Source organism: Osmia lignaria, chromosome 7, assembly GCF_051020975.1.
Source record: "Osmia lignaria lignaria isolate PbOS001 chromosome 7, iyOsmLign1, whole genome shotgun sequence".
Classification (NCBI taxonomy): Eukaryota; Metazoa; Arthropoda; class Insecta; order Hymenoptera; family Megachilidae; genus Osmia; species Osmia lignaria.
Window position 1 is genome coordinate 5317515 of NC_135038.1, and position 16584 is coordinate 5334098.

Genomic DNA, 16584 nt, shown 5'->3' on the forward strand with positions numbered 1-16584 from the left:
CTCCGCAGGGATCGTTGAGTCGAGCGTTTGGTTTACGACCGAGAAGCGAGAAGGCATCGCCATCGTCCTCGTCGGATACCGGAAGTTTGGCCAGCCAGTACATGAGCAGCGCCCGCAGCAATTCACCGCCCCCGCCCCAATTACCGCCCCGACCGATAACCAGCAACAAGAGGCATCGTCGCGTGAAAAGCATCGGCGACATCGACTACATAACCAGCCCGGCTGTTAGCACGCCAGTCTGACAGGAGGGTAGGCCCCAACATCCGGGGCCTTACCGAAGCCTGAGCGAACGAGGATACCCGTCCTCTTACTCTCCTTCGCAGTACAGCTCGTACTCGGGATACAGCAACGTTCTATCCAGCGACCAGTACCAGTATCAACAGACAGGGAACTATTATCAATTGAAGGGTGGTTATTACTCGCCCCAGAGTACCGGACCACCCTTCCCAGGGGTGCAGAGATACGGCAGCTTGGCCGAAGAAGCTTGGTCCTGCACCACCAAGGACGACACTGGAAATTCGAAGAGCAATCCTAGGACTTACCTGGCTTAGCTGATTCTTCGAGAGCTCGTTAACTTATGTCGGTGATCATCGATGAGATAATTGAATAGCTTGTGTTGTTTAAGAGTTTGGATAGATCGAAAGGTCTTTGTGATAGAAAAATGATAATGAAAAGTAAATTTTAATCTTATATCCGGTTGGTGAAGATTGTCTTTTGACTAAGAAATTTTGTTCGCTGGAAACACGTTCAGAACTTGTACTATTTTTTTAATACACCTGTGTTCTGTCTATAATATTTAAAAATCAGTATCAGAGTGATAATGTTAGAGGTTGTTTATTTTGGATGATACAGTATTTATGTAATCTTTTACCGGTTGGGTACAATATATTATGTATAGTCTAATTGAGAAGACTATTTTGATGTTCTTGAAGAATCAGTACAGTCTGGTGTAATTTAGAGCTCTTTTAATTAAAGAGAAACATAGGGGAAGGAATGTCTGAGGTTCCATGTTAGGCTCACTTAAAATTGAAAGGGTTAAAGACATTATATTTGTGAAGTATTCTTAATATCACACGACAGAGATCAGCGAGAACCTGGTGTGCCTATTTGGGACGGATTTTATAGTGTTCAATCGACATCGAGAAGAGTATGAATCGTCTATTCTGAAAGTGCGATACAGAAAATGCAACAGACTGATGATCATCCGTTTAAATATCGTCAGTTGACAAGAAGAAGCGTAACAGGGCTTCTTAGTTGCATTCTACAAACCTTTGAAACACTCTTATACATTCCATTCGTTGTTTCTCGAGGTCTTGCTTCAACGATCGACGAAATCTCAAAGAATGAAAGATGAAATGAGTCGACGACCAAGTTACAAGATTAGTTTTATCATAAGCGACTAAACGATGGATATACGTATACATTGAGCGTTTCTTTTTCTTTGCGATCTCGAAAATGCTTCTCTATTTTATCTTCTCATTTCGTTATCGTGTTTTCTACGTTCGTGATACATTTGTACATAATTACGAGAGAAACAGAAACAAGGGATCAGTCGAGAAGAGTGCAACGGTCTCGCCAAAATGAAATAATTGTATTTTCTTCATTTTCTTCGAACGCACACGGAGAAACGATTTTTCCAGATTACGAGATTAATTATGTGTTATTATTGTCACGTTAGACCAGAAATATGAACGTCGTTCACGCGTTAAGCTATAATTAATTATTAATCATAATTAAGGGACGACGTGGCAAACTACGTGCATACATATTTAAGAGAGGAAAAGAGAGAGAGCTAATTAACGCGTTTATACAACCGTGTACGTGATATATTGATTATTAATTATTATAAATTATCGCGTTTTAACGATCGACAGTAAACTGTCGAGAGTTGATGGGTCATGTAAGGTGACAGCATATTGAATGATTACAATTTGAACGCTCGTGTACCTAAGTACTCATGGACGACGATATTTTGTAGATAAAATTGAACTATTATGCATTATGTACTATTTATTCTTAGCTATCAATTTCACTTCGTATTTATAACTCGATGATAAATTATTTCAATGGAGAACCGTACGTTTTATTAATTGGTGGATCAGTATTATCGTCGTTTGCCAGAGGACAAACAATGAATCAATACTCTCCAAGAGATTTTTTCTTATCCATTCACTGCGGGTACCTAAGTAATTTATTCGGGTAAATTAGTTTAGGTGTAATTTATTTTTCAAAAAATACGCACCACGATATACCCCACGGGGTCGTTGTTCTATGGAGAGAATTTTTAATCGACGACGTTCTCGTGTAACGCTCGCTTTGTGGATGTGTCTTTATAAACGATAAACGTGACCAATGATTCAGAAAGAAACAAGTTGTAAATGTGCTCAGTATCGTCTGTATATATTTGTGTGAGATGTATTCAAAATATTTGGGAGGAAATGAAAAAATAAACTGAATGCCTTCACTTCTGTGCGATACATATTCTCGTTTATTTTATCTTATCAATATTCGCAATATAAAGCAATACTCGCATGCATTCAAAATAAATTTTACAGAAACATTATCGTTCGATTCATACAGAAAATTAAATAATCTCTCAGGCAGTCTTATTCTCTTCTAATAATAAATTTCGCTTATTTAATACTAATCACAAAATACTTATTTTTTTATGCTTGTACTAGCAAGTCATTTACAATTAATATAAAAATATTTCTTTCAGTATCACTAGTAATACGTACACTGTTTACTGTTCATTATAATTATACATTTCTGTTCTTTCACGGTTTAATATGTACGTATAAAAGGCTGCAAATAAATCGTCGCCTAACGTATCGATGTAATCGTGCATACATGTAACTATATTGTGTAATAGGTTGCATACCCAGCTTCCGTTATTCTTAATCTTGCAGCCAGTCTCTGCGATGTGTTCTTTTAAAGTTACTTTACAATATGACCATAGAAAGTAAATCATTTCATTGATAAATTGGCCAGGACTGTTGCAACGACTTATTACAATTGTTGAGATTTTAAAGACCTTGATTAAAATATCTTTTGCATTTGTCACATGTTTCATTTCTGTTAGCAGCTCGTCAAAATTATTAACGTCGAGCGACTGTTCCGAAGTAACTTTATCTGGATAGAATCTGTTTAATAATCGCCCTAGCACGCGTTTTAATTTCAGGAATACTTCATCTGTGCCTTGAATATCTTCCAATATACCTGATTGTATTAAGTTTAATCCTACCGAACCGATCGTCAACACGTGTCCAATGAACACCATAGGGTCTAATAATTTCATATTGTTCAGAACAATTTTATCATTCTGATAGTGTATATAGGAATTAGGAGTCCAGCTTGTCCTGCTCAGACTGTTTAAAAATTCTTCTGAGCTGATAACTTTTCTTAATCCATATATAATACCGTCTGATTTCTTTTGTACATTTGAGTTCTTCATTCTTACAATCTTATTGCATTCCTCCTTAAGACGATTGATACGTAAAATATTCTTAAACTTCTCAAAAATGGTACCCTTCCATGTTCTTATCATCTGATTAGCTAATTTAGCGTTAATCACGGTATTACTAAAGAACAATACATGAGAAACAAAGATAGTTATATCAGCCAAATCAATTTTCTTTTCCTCTTGATATTTGTCGATTAAACAATATCCATCGTACGCTATGCCGACCCCATGGACAGTTAAACTGCTTACTACCATTGAATCGTGTGCCAGTTTAACCGCTGTACTTATATTCTTGCCTTGTGCAGCAGTTCTAGCAGCTCTGGATAGAAGCATCGTTCCTCCGCTGGCTCCTATTGCCAAAACCGAGCTGCTCATTCCAAGCCACGAAGGAAACGCATTTTTACTTATAGGATTAATAGATTGTTTGTGTTTAGAAAAATCTATTAATTTTTGCGAGCTTCTAGCGATATTCCATGTACCGCTTATGCCATTAGCGATAAGACCTGAAAAACAAAATCTATTGAAAAAACTTATAACTGTTATAATAGAATAGAAAAGAGGAGAAATATTTATACCTGCGGTTATCAATGCAGGTCCAGCAGGTGTAACAAAAGTAGCAACACCCAATCCGATACCAGCACCTAAAGATATGGTGTTCGCAGCAATATCAAGAGCAGAAAAAACTGAATGTTTAGTTGCACAAGCAGGTGAATCCAGTGTTTCAATCCATACAGTTGAAGAATATTCGCTTACTTTGCAGTTTGGATCACACTGATAGATTCCATCTTTGGGTAAAATCATAGTACACTTGGGTAACGTATTGTTAGTCAAATAGTCCTTCCAATTTTTATATATTCTACCTTCGTTATCTATATACCATACATTATCCGTATCATTTTGAATCTTAAACACTGGTAAGGCATGCATGTTACTGATTTCTTTCTTCTTATCTGTCTCTTTTATTTTCTTTTGTGGCTTCTGATGTATCATTATTATATTATATATAATTCCAGTATAAATAGGGCTATTTTTATCTTTCCTTCCATACTGAATTATTTGTTGGTATATCTTGTCGATAACTTTACATGATTTTTTATCATATACAATTCCACCAAATGTATCATCATTACTTCCAGTAGGAACTTGAGGAGAAGTACCATTACCTTGATTTATTATTTGAGAATGGCCAAAAAGAGCATATCCAACTTGATGTCTTATATATTCATAATTAGTAGAATCATATTCAAACCAATTGGGGAGAAGTTCATAATAACTTTGTTGGTACTTTGTAGCAAGGTTTATTACTTCCATCTAATTGAAACATAGAAAAATACAGTGAATAATAATTATCTAAATATTAAGAATAAAAGTAATCAGATTTACCTTCTGTGTATCATTGCAGGCCATTGTTTTTCATATATTTAAATAGGAAGAAAGTATTCTTGATTTTTATAGATTTCAGTTAATATGAAGATTATACAAATAAAAACTTAAGATACGTAATAAAACGTAGAAGGAAATCAATCGTCTTAAAGTTTTTACAGGTGAAATACTAATAGTTAAATTAACGATCTGAAGTTTATAAACCAAATAGATGAACAGGGAACAAAATGTGGTAAAAGCTTTATATATGGAAGAACGTTAAATTTAGTAAGGACAAACTGACAAACCTGTGTTTATATCTCCCACCCCGAGCTAATGAATACTGGAGTGAAGGTAACCATCATAAATATATGCATAAACCGCTGGAACGTTAGCTTAGTATGCGTTAGACCGTCAAGGACGAAGGAATGTTACTGTTAGCGCAGTGACTATAGATCCAACAATATTAGACATTCTGTAGTTTTCAATCATCTCTGCATCCCTTATATTCCTGTATCAATTATACCCCCGCAACCCTTACATTTCTGCATCTCTTACATCCCTGCAACCCTTATATCCCTGCATCTCTTATCAAGTATTAGGATCACAGAATATACAAAGAGGTGGCACGATTTTTAGAAAGGCAGAGTAGGGGAATTTACGGCTCGAAATTTACTCCTGGTATCAGGATCACAGAATATGCAAAGAGGTGCCACGACTTTTAAAATGGCGGAATAGGGGAATTTCGGTTTGAAATTTACTTCTGATATCAGGATTATTAATTTTTTTTTAACTTACGTACTATAGTTAATGACTGCAGGTACACTACAAATAAATTCCACATCTCATTTTTATTAAATAATTATTATTAAAAGAAACAATAATACATTCGAATGAATGAGAAATCTTTGTTACGTGTTAAACATCTAACAATAAGTTTGATAAGAAACATAATTTGCAACAAACAAAAGCACAAATAAATAATTTATATAAAAACTACTCGTTTATAGTATTGGTTGGTTCTACTTGATTAATGTTAGCCAATAATACAATGTGATGTTATAGTATGATACTTAATACACACTTGCAGTATACTAATTAGGAAATTAATATATATATATATATGATATCACGGTACGTTCTTTTTGTTAAAAAGATCGTCCACGTCTTTTAAAGTAAAATATAACATTCAGTTTTGTACGTTTTCTTTGTGATGTAATATTCGTAGTGATATCAAGCATATTTTTCCATCCAGATAATACTTTTAACATGCTACTTCTTTGGAATTACTTTTATATTTGCTTTGATACCAACCTGAAACATGAAATAAACAGAATTTATAAAAATTGCTTTAAATATAAGCAATGTATAATCTGTATTTACCTATCAATTAATTGAAGTAATAAAAATGTATACGACGTGACTTTTACTTTTCGTTACTTTTTATATTTTTCTTGTTTCATATTATTAGTCTGTTTATATCTGCAATCACCAGAACCTCGAATTGCCCTTAAACTTTGATTTTTTACAAGATTACGATCTTGCTTCTGATGATTTGAGTTATTCTTTGAAGAATTATGCTCTACAACTGGCCATTTATTCGTCACTTAATAAATACACAAGCATTCCCTAAGGTGTTAAATATTATTTGTCATTACCATCTTCCACTATTGTTAAAGATTTAATTATCACATTATTATCCCCTTCTTTAAAATTACTTTCCAACTGAGATTTATAAAATTCCTGTAGACTTTTAGGAAGTGGATTAAAATTCCTACTTTCTAGATCTATTACATATAATAAAATTCCACGAGATGTAACAGATAAATTGTCTTTGATTAATTTTTCCCTTACAGTAATCATTAAGTTACCCATTTCTTCTTTAAAAGAACTGTGATAATATTGTCCATGTATAATTACCTAAAAGTGCAATATACATTTAATAAAATGAGATAGTAAACTTCTGAATAAAAAATGTTTAAATCAACATGTACTAGTTCTGCAAAAATTTTGATATCATCAGCAGAAGCTGTGTCCACTAGCATTTCCATGTAATCCAATAATGCCAAGAGTACTGTTCTTGCAGAAATATATTTCCTACAACTTAAAAATTTCGAAAATAGACAAATAGCATTATGAAATTGTGTTACATTCTCTTCCCTTAAATCTTTTCTTCCTAAAATATAATTACAATTTAATTAATCAATGTACATGTATATCATTCATATGTATCAATCTCAGATATACATACTTTCATAATCAACTTGAAAAGACTTCACTAAATGGGAATATAAACTTCTGTTTTCAGAATCATGCGTGTTTTTGAACATAGAGCTACTATATACCTCCCACAATTTCAAACCAAACTCCTTATCATTTAAAGCATGTTTATAAAGTTTTTCGTGTATGTTCCTGTAAATAATTAAATTATTCAAATGATTTGAAGTACATCAAAGCTAACTAAAATTTAAAATTGCTATACAGTACTTAAAATTTTGTTCGTTCATTGTATCATTGACCAATTTTACAATTTCATCTACTTTTTCCATCAAATTCTCGTCGTTAACCTGGTTAATTAGGTTAACGATATCGGCATGATTAACATCCTCGGGACATGTCGATTTTCCAGGTTTAGGCAATGGGCTTTTGTCATGCTGTAGCCATCCACGACCACGACCAATTGACGCCATATTTAAGTCTTATTCTCCCTGTAGCGTACACAAAAATTTAAGTTTTTAATATACATATGTACATATAGCGCGCCTTACATGATTTACATAAGAAATTAAATGTAACATACGTACTCACCAAAATTAAAAAATTACTTGTTTTACAATAAGATATCGATCTTTAAAGCTATTGTATCGTTGCACTGATTTATTTTTAGTTGAAATCAATAGTACTTGTATATTATAATCGAGAAACTAAACAAGAAACTAACTTTTCACGCAAGCGCAGTCATTTCCTGCTTGCACAGAATAAAGTGCCGCCGGCGCTATGGGGTCCCCAATACCCCGAATGCCATAATGTCGATATGTAAAGTCTCATTCGTTCTTCGGGGTCCCTAACACCCCAGATGAAATCGTGTCGGTATACAGAGAGAGTCACCGGAGCTTTGGGGTCCCCGATACCCCAAATGCCATAATGTCGGTATGTACATAGAGTGTCCTTCGTGTTTCGGGGTCCTTAACACCACAGATGATATCGTGTCGTTATGCAGAGTCGGGCGCGCTTTGGGGTCCTCGATACCCCAAATGCCATAATGTCGGGGTGTAGTTATTCGTGTTTCGGGGTCCCTAACACCCCAGATGATATCGTGTCGATATGTAGAGAGAGTCGGAGGCACTTTGGGGTCCTCGATACCCCAAATGCCATAATGTCTGTATGAAGTGTCATTCGTGTTTCGGGGTCCCTAACACCCCAGATGATATCGTGTCGATATGCAGAGAGAGTCGGAGGCACTTTGGGGTCCTCGATACCCCAAATGCCATAATGTCCGTATGTAGTGTCATTCGAGTTTCGGGGTCCCTAACACCCCAGATGATGTCATGTCGGTATGCAGAGAGGGTTACCTGCGCTTTGGGGTCTCCGATACCCCAAATGCCATAATGTCGGTATGTACATAGAGTGTCATTCGTGTTTCGGGGTCCCGAACACCCCAGATGATGTTATGTCGGTATGCAAAGATCGCCACCGATGCATCGGGGTCCCTAACACCCCGGGATGAAATCAGGTCCGTATGAAGAGGGCATTCCTTACATCTCCGTCCCCTTTACATCCCTGAATTCTTTATATCCTTGCATCCTTTCAATCACTGCATTCCTTGCAACCCTGTATCTCTTACTCCCCTGAATTCTTTGTATCCCTGCATCTCTTGCATCCTTGTAATCCTTATAATAAATATATTATGAAAAATATATTTATGGCCACTGGTTCGAGTGAAGGTAAGTAAAGGTAAGTACAGGTAAGTACAGGTAAGTACAGGTAAGTAAAGTCTTCTGACCGCAATATTATTGCAAACACGCAACCCCGGTCTCACATTTTTGAATTTTTGAATTTTTGAATTTTCAATTTTTGGCCATCTAGCGGGAAAAATGTAAACTAAATTTTCGACGTTCGATCAGCGCCCTCTGGGGGCTGAAAAAGGAACTAAAGCATGCTAAAATTTTGGCCCTCTAGCGGGAAAAATGTGTACTAAATTTTAGACGTTCGATCAGCGCCCTCTGGGGGCTGAAAAGGGAACTAAAGCGTGCTAAAATTTTGGCCCTCTAGCGGGAAAAATGTGTACTAAATTTTCGATGTTCGATCAGCGCCCTCTGGGGGCGAAAAAAGGAACCAAAGCTTGCCACAATTTTGGCCCTCTCGCGGGAAAAATGTGAACCAAAATTTCGATGTCGAATCAGCGCCCTCTGGTGGCGAAAAAAAGAACTAAATTTGTATAAAATCGCAGGCCTTATAGCCGCAAAAATTTCAGGGAGGTACTGGGATGTATGGAATGCAGGAATATAAGTGATACAAGGGTGCAAAGGATACCGGCATGTAAGGGATGCAGGGATGTAAGGGATGTTGGGATATAAAGAGGGCAGGAATGTGAGGAATGCGGAGATGTAAGGGATGTAGGGATGAAAGAAATGTATGGATGAAAAGAATGTAGGGATGTAAGGGATGTAGGGATGAAAGAAATGTATGGATGAAAAGAATGTATGAATGAAAAGAATGTAGGGATGAAAGAAGTGTAGGGATGAAAAGAATGTATGGATGAGAAGAATGTAGGGATGAAATGAATGTAGGGATGAAAGGAATGTATGGATGAAAAGAATGTAGGGATGAAGAGAATGTTGGGATGGAAAGACTGTATGGATGAAAAGAATGTAGAGATGTAAGGGATGCAGAGATGTTAGGAATACTGAGATGTAAGGGTTGCTGGGACGTAAGGAATGCAGTGATATAAGGGTGCAGAGATATAGTGAAATCAGAGATATAAAGGGTGCAAAAATGGAATTAAATTTGTAAACTGTTAGTTTTTTTTTTTTTTTTTTTTAACGTGGGAAAATCTTGCATAAGACTCCCCACCGACCCCAGGGGTAGGGCGGCGGGGGAGTGTCAGATTCTTACTGACTAAAACCCCACGGCGACCAGCACTGGCGATAAAAGATGGCTCCGGGACCTTATGTATATCACTCCGGAGCCCTCCACGCCTGGCACACAAGTGCCCATCCTCGGGTGTTTAACGTGTGGCCGACACCGGGGGTCGCACCCGGTGGCGGCCTCTCCTTGGGCCCCGTGTAAGGACGTCTGGAGCCCCAACTCCCGACGCCGGGGGCCCTGATGGCCCCACCAGTTATGGTGGTGAAGCCATCATATCTAGTATTAAGAGAAAGGCACAAACTCAAAACCTCTTGAAAACAAAGGGATTTCATTGCATGTGTGTGTAAAATGTTTCAAATGATAACAATGCACCTATAGTACTATGCATGTAACATCGATCCAAATGGTAATTCATACATATCCAATGTTTTCCAAATTAAGAAATACAATAATGTAAAAATAATTTATTGTTTTGATACATAAATTCATGAAAATTTAACATATCTATAAACGAAAAAATATAGTCACCTTATTAAAGGAAGTCGTGCATCTTCTCCTTACGAAGTGCCAAATGCGATTGGCGACAAACAGTGAAAAGGAAGGGGATTAAACTGTGAGCAATTATCATTTAATACGCATGCGCAGTTGTAAATGTATGATCGCCGGACGATCGCCAGTCATTAATCGGTGATCTGTCATTCCATTATTGTAGTTGATTTTTTAACCATTTTTCGTGGAATACAACGTTGATCAATTAACGTTTTAAGTTGATTTCGTTTCGAAATATATTAATCGAATTCCTTAGAGGTAGTCAATATTAAAAAGAACACAATAACGTCGTAACGAAGCAAGCGTGAATACCTATCTGTTCAAAGACTGCTGGTTTTGCCATGACGACGGAAGAACAGTTTCACGCGGCTGTTAATGTGATCCGGAATCTGCCAAAAAATGGTAAATCTATTGAATAATTGCCTACGTTATGTTACTTCGATTTTCCCCCCTTTATATTAACCATTTAAAAATCTAATCCTTATTTTGTTTTAGTACATCTACGATGTTGTCTTTTAAGAAATAATCATAAATACATACACTACCCTTCCTTCTTTTTTCTTTCAATTTTTTATTCACGCGATACCCGTCAAACTAGTTTTTTTAATTAGCTGTACGCAAACGGCAAGTATTTAACGCATTAATTTCATACATGAACCATTCATGAAGCAATCGTTCAAAGTTCACGTCTGACTTAACAAAATACTTATCCGTATTTTTCAGCAAACTGCGATAAACTTACGATGTTTTTAATTTAATATTTCTTCGTTTTTTCTTTCGATACTTACATGTTACTCGACATTCCAGGAACAGGAAAACAATTTTCTATTGTTTTTAGCGGAAGTAATAAAAAAGAAATGTCTAACAACTGATTGTTTATAAATTTTCAATAAAAGCTGCTTCATACATTGTATAACTTAAGACTGACATCAGAGAATTATATAAAAAATAATATACTTTAATGTTATTATATTAATAAACGAATGTATGTACTTTCTATTTATTACAAGTAACTGTGTGAGTGTTCTCATTTCACTTTCTAACAGAGCAGGAATAAGTGAATTGCACTTTGTATTTAAAGCTAGAATGTTCCTCATGAGTGATCACGAATGTATCTACATTTTTAAAGCACTAACACTTTTAATGTTATGAATTTTTCCCTACTTGTTAAAACAAAATATGTAAGATTCCTAAAGTAAATATATTTTTAAAGATTCAGCAATTAAAATTTTGTTTACTCATTTTTTACTGATAATCTCCAAAACAAAATTGTTTAAACATAACTAGAATTGTATTACATTATGAATAGATTTTTATTGATGATTCGTGTTCTAGGAGCATATCAACCTAGCAATGAAGTTATGCTACGTTTTTATGCATATTATAAACAAGCAACAGAGGGACCATGCGAACAACCAAAGCCTGCATTCTGGGAAGTAATTAAAAAGGCAAAATGGGATGCTTGGACACGTTTAGGAAACATGAGTAAAACAGAGGCTATGAATAATTATGTGGAAGAACTGAAAAAGGTTCATTTTAGAAACATATCTAATTAGATGTAGTAGTACAATATTTATATACTATTTAATATTGATTTTTCAATTTAATAGATCGTAGAAACAATGTCTTATACAGATAAGGTAGCTACATTTTTAGACAGTTTAGATACATTTTGCGATAATGTCCCACCTGAAGATCTGGAACTACTTCTTGGCCCAGTTTTAGATCGTATGCGTTCGCAACCTGATTTACCATTATCTGGTTCGCCTCTAGGTTAGTATACTAATAAATACATGCTATTCAAAACATTGTCCAATATTCACTGTTCTTTTATATAGCATCAAGGGAAACATCACCGCATAGATCTTGCAATGTGTCTCGGCATATTGCTAGTAGTTTAGAAACTAGCCCAGCCAGTAGCCACAGTGTCAGTCCACCTGACACCGATGGAGAAGAAGAAGAAGAAGAAGAAGAAGAAGAAGAAGAAGAAGAAGAATTTATAGATACCGTCGAAGTAAGCTACTGGTATTATGGAAAATATACCGTATTATTTCAATTTTTATTTTTCATTTTTATACTAAAATTCATTCTCTTTTATAGTCTGCTCCAGAACGATCGCAAAAGGACACGATAAAAGGTTCGAATAATACTCAAAAAATATCTAATGGATTGAATAGTACTACTGACAAAGCTGCCGAATCAAAAGAAAGTCAACCTTCAGAATTAATTAATGGATACACTAATACAAATGGTCACACAGAAACGGTAACAGAAAGTAAACAAGAGAAAAATAAACAGCGTACTAAAAAAGATGAGAAAACCAATGCTGAATTTATGAATCAAATAGCTACAACTATGCAAAATTTACAAAGAGATTTAGATAGAATAACGGCTAGAGTCCGTTGCTTAGAAGGTCAAACACTGCAAGCATTGATGCCACAAATAGTGAGTGTAATTAAAAGATAGAATAAGATCTTTATTTCATTTTTACTGTTACGTTTGCCTGCTAAACAGTGAATTATTTTTTAGAAGCAGCCTACATCTTCGTACCCACAGTGGTGGCCTTTACCAGAATGTTCACCCCGGTTATTCAGTATTTTAATTTTATGGCCGTTCGTAGTACAATTTTTAATTACTTTAACACAACGTTATCGTCAGCGGAGACTGTGATTTAATCATTACTGTTATCTCGTTCAAAGTATATTCCACTTCTTAATATTAGATAACGTTAAGTGCAAATAATATAAAGTTTTTATAAGAATTATAATTCAGAAGCAAGTTTCTGTAATTGAAATATATATATATATAGTATATATATATTTGGCCAAAAGTAAGGATAAAATGATCCCAGTTTCGCATAAATTATCATTAATCGTGTAAAAGTTTGAAATTTGTTCCATGAACTGTTTACATTTAAATATGTGTACAGTAATTGTATAGAAAGATTTATTTATTTTAAAGATTGAAAGAATCAGAGAAAGATTTTATCGGTATCTGTGCGTTAATATATTAAAAACAGCTGAATTAATATAATCCTTTATGTACAATAGATAGTTACATGTATGTATTCATATATTGTAATATAGAAAAGAAATTATATACAAATTTTATACTGTAAATTCAGGTTAAAGGTATAAAATAGAATATATTATAATGTGCAATTCTGTTTTAAAAAAAATTACGATCTATTTAGGATAATAGTATAGCTGTTCTCGATAGCACCACAGAATCCTTTTTTCATTTTCATATAATTTTAAGTTGAAAACAGATATACTATAAAACTCGTGTACAAATGTTGTATAAAAATGTGCAATTTTTAATCGTATATTGTAATAATATTTATAGTTTGTACTTGTATTGCAGAGCTTTTATTAAGTAGTACAACTATGAATGATGATAAGACTTGTCTCATCATACATTAATATTTTTCACTTTGTACAATTTCAATAAAATATTAAAAAGTATTATCTTTCTGTATTCTTATTTATACCTGTATCCATAATTCTTTGATACATTGAATTGCTTACATCAATTTTGTTTTTGAATAAGAAAAGAAGAAAAAATAAACTTATAAAGATTAAACTTTAATGCAATCATGTAAACACGAAAAATCTTTGGAACATTCACCTAATTGATGTAATTAATTACTGGTAATTACTTGCAATTACATATCTCTGATACGCACAAAAAATATGATAAATACATGAAAGACTGATAAATGAAAATATGCAGAAATTTATAATTAAATTATAATCATTGATATTATGTTTGAACAATTTATCAAGGATCTAAAGTTCAAACAAAAGAATCTTAATATGTTGATAAGGCGGCATATTTATAAAAGTCATCTTTTGTTAGATGAGTACCACTGTTAACCCATTTCTGTACACGGAAAGAATGGTTGGAAACCGATGCTGACGACGTCAAAGTGTTAGAATTAATTTCGCAACGCTAAAGTTTTTTCAAACTTGTTGATGCATATTTCATGTATTTTGCACTTTTGTAATCTAAACACACATCTGACAAAAGCGTATACATGATATATATACATATACCAGATGTTGAAACGCTTACAGTGTTCCACAGGTTGCGGTACATAATAGATCGATGTCTTATTCAATTTCTACATGAAGCCTCTTATTAGAGGACCGAAAGTGTAAATCAAAGAAATTAGAAGTATGAATAGAAATTTGTTCAACGCCGTTCTAGCTTTCTGTATTATAAGCTTGTCATATGCTCGGGATACAATTGAGGGAACCATTGTTTTCGCAAATATCGTAAGTTTCATTTCCTTTTCATTTAAATATTTTTTTTTTTGAAAAACTACATAAAAAACTATAGATTGAAAATAAATGGTGTAGAATTAAATTTTCATATACTGAATTCTTTATAAAGGAAGTTATTGTATAAGTATATTCGTTTCCTTATTTTTTGAATAAATGTATTAATTAACATTGATACTTTTGTTCCATCTGTGTTGATTACTTGAAAAATATACATATTGTAAATTATAGGCATTTATTGAATATAAATGTAATTGATTTTATAGCTGTATAGACATGGAGATAGGACACCCATGAGACCTTATCTTAATGATCCCTATAGCAATGAAAGTTTATGGCCTGTCCCATTTGGTCAGTTAACAAATGTAAGTAACAAATAGAACATTTATCGTAGCAGTTTTTTATTTTATGATTCTCTAAGTCCAATATACCCAAATTTCTGCTAATGTATTTGCTGTATTATGTATAGCTTGGGAAGTACCAACATCTACTACTTGGCCATTGGGTTCGCAAACGTTACTTGCATCTACTAAGCAATTTATATTCTCCGTATGATATTTATATTCAAAGTACAGATACAGATCGTACTTTGATGTCAGCAGAAGCTCATCTTGCTGGTCTATATCCACCAATTGGTAACCAAGTATGGAACAGTATCAAATGGATGCCTATTCCAGTCCATACTGTCCCAGAAGACAAGGATAGTATATTAGCTGCTAGAAAATATTGTCCTAGATACGATCATGAATTAGAAAAGGTTCTTAATTCTCCAGAATTAAAGAGAATACAAAAAGAAAATAAGAGATTATATCAATATTTAACAGAAAAGACAGGGAATAAAATTTCCTCCTTAAGATCTATTGAACACCTGTACGATACATTGTTCGTTGAGGTAAGATTTTTATATTCTATTCTTAATTACATTGTTGAATTTAATTATGTTTCTTTTTTCGTAGAATCTTTACAATAAAACATTACCAGAATGGACAAAATCAGTATTCCCTGATAAACTTAAATCCCTTGCTGCAAAAAGTTTCACAGTTAGCGCTTATAATAAAATACTTCAAAGATTAAAATCAGGTGAGAACTTTTTATTCTAATATATTTAAAGAATTTAAATAAGCTCTAATTCGCTTTTAAAATATAACAACAGGATCGTTGCTTGGAGAAATGATAGAACATATGGAAAAAAAATCAAAGAATGCTTTAGTACCAGATAGAAAAATATGGATGTATAGTGGACACGATGAAACCTTAGCCAATATGTTAATGACTCTTAATGTATTTGACCCACACTGCCCACCATATACTGCTATGATACTTTTGGAACTAAGGGTAAATTTAAAGAATCAGTATTTTGTAACGGTAAGTCTTTGAAGTATTTTAAATGTTAAGCAGTAATGTGATTGTATTAATTGCCTCGCGTTTTGTTTTTTCAGGTTTCTTATAAAAATAGTAGCGAAGAACCAACACTTTTAACGCTACCTGGTTGTATCGCATTTTGTCCTTTAAATCAATTTATTGCATTAACAAAAGATGTCGTACCCGTGAATTGGGAAAAAGAATGTGCAGTCGAGTGGGATAAACTTGGATATAACATAAATACAACAGCAGTAATTGGTGTGTACTGGTTAGATTAAAAATTCATTATTTTGTGTATTTTTCTGCTAATAATGAAAATATTTCTGGTATTTCAGCGATTCTGACGTCCTCAATACTAATGTTAGTTTTACTAGTGTTATCTATAATTGGCTTTATTTATTGGCATTATAAACGAGAACACAACCAGTATTACCTCCGATTAACAACGGATCCTATATAATTGAATATAGTATTGTT

The 16584-nt window shown here is 34.0% G+C and overlaps 5 protein-coding genes across 22 annotated transcripts in view; 3 read left to right on the plus strand and 2 right to left on the minus strand.

Moving 5' to 3' along the window:
• The window catches only part of Liprin-gamma (liprin protein kazrin), a 60312-nt gene extending 59926 nt beyond the window's left edge, over nucleotides 1-386 (plus strand). For all 15 annotated transcript variants that reach the window (XM_076689120.1, XM_076689121.1, XM_076689119.1 and 12 more), the window contains one exon: nucleotides 9-386. In XM_076689120.1, coding sequence (XP_076545235.1) covers nucleotides 9-242 — 234 coding nt within the window. In that variant the 3' untranslated portion in view covers nucleotides 243-386. The remainder of the gene's footprint in view (nucleotides 1-8) is intronic.
• Nucleotides 387-559: 173 nt separating this feature from the next.
• LOC117604664 (uncharacterized) lies at nucleotides 560-5584 on the minus strand. 2 transcript variants are annotated; one of them, XM_076689137.1, is made up of 3 exons: nucleotides 5134-5584; nucleotides 4039-4774; nucleotides 560-3966 (listed from the first exon to the last, which is right to left on the minus strand). In XM_076689137.1, the coding sequence occupies exons 2-3, from the start codon at nucleotides 4772-4774 to the stop codon at nucleotides 2744-2746; spliced, it is 1959 nt and encodes a 652-aa protein (XP_076545252.1). In that variant the 5' UTR covers nucleotides 5134-5584; the 3' UTR covers nucleotides 560-2743. The 2 variants fall into 2 exon arrangements, with proteins under 2 accessions (XP_076545252.1, XP_034180902.2); XM_034325011.2 differs by having other exon boundaries at nucleotides 4847-5584.
• A 237-nt stretch (nucleotides 5585-5821) lies between these two features.
• LOC117604665 (CBP80/20-dependent translation initiation factor) lies at nucleotides 5822-7807 on the minus strand. Of its 3 annotated transcripts, none has more exons than XM_076689142.1 (7): nucleotides 7634-7807; nucleotides 7313-7533; nucleotides 7077-7237; nucleotides 6820-7001; nucleotides 6484-6745; nucleotides 6209-6407; nucleotides 5822-6139 (listed from the first exon to the last, which is right to left on the minus strand). In XM_076689142.1, exons 2-6 carry the CDS (start codon nucleotides 7513-7515, stop codon nucleotides 6262-6264), a joined length of 954 nt encoding a protein of 317 aa, XP_076545257.1. In that variant the 5' UTR covers nucleotides 7516-7533; nucleotides 7634-7807; the 3' UTR covers nucleotides 5822-6139; nucleotides 6209-6261. The 3 variants fall into 3 exon arrangements, with proteins under 3 accessions (XP_076545257.1, XP_076545256.1, XP_076545255.1); XM_076689141.1 differs by having other exon boundaries at nucleotides 5966-6139; nucleotides 6209-6413; nucleotides 7630-7805; XM_076689140.1 differs by having other exon boundaries at nucleotides 5968-6139; nucleotides 6209-6413; nucleotides 7634-7804.
• A 2677-nt stretch (nucleotides 7808-10484) lies between these two features.
• LOC117604587 (uncharacterized) lies at nucleotides 10485-13839 on the plus strand. Its single transcript, XM_034324848.2, has 6 exons — nucleotides 10485-10864; nucleotides 11798-11991; nucleotides 12073-12235; nucleotides 12301-12476; nucleotides 12563-12907; nucleotides 12992-13839. The coding sequence occupies exons 1-6, from the start codon at nucleotides 10804-10806 to the stop codon at nucleotides 13130-13132; spliced, it is 1080 nt and encodes a 359-aa protein (XP_034180739.1). The 5' UTR covers nucleotides 10485-10803; the 3' UTR covers nucleotides 13133-13839.
• Nucleotides 13840-14315: 476 nt separating this feature from the next.
• On the plus strand, nucleotides 14316-16583 carry LOC117604585 (prostatic acid phosphatase). The gene is made up of 7 exons (XM_034324844.2): nucleotides 14316-14739; nucleotides 15012-15110; nucleotides 15215-15637; nucleotides 15702-15825; nucleotides 15899-16110; nucleotides 16185-16365; nucleotides 16443-16583. The coding sequence occupies exons 1-7, from the start codon at nucleotides 14641-14643 to the stop codon at nucleotides 16565-16567; spliced, it is 1263 nt and encodes a 420-aa protein (XP_034180735.1). The 5' UTR covers nucleotides 14316-14640; the 3' UTR covers nucleotides 16568-16583.
• The last annotated feature ends 1 nt before the right edge of the window (nucleotide 16584 follows it).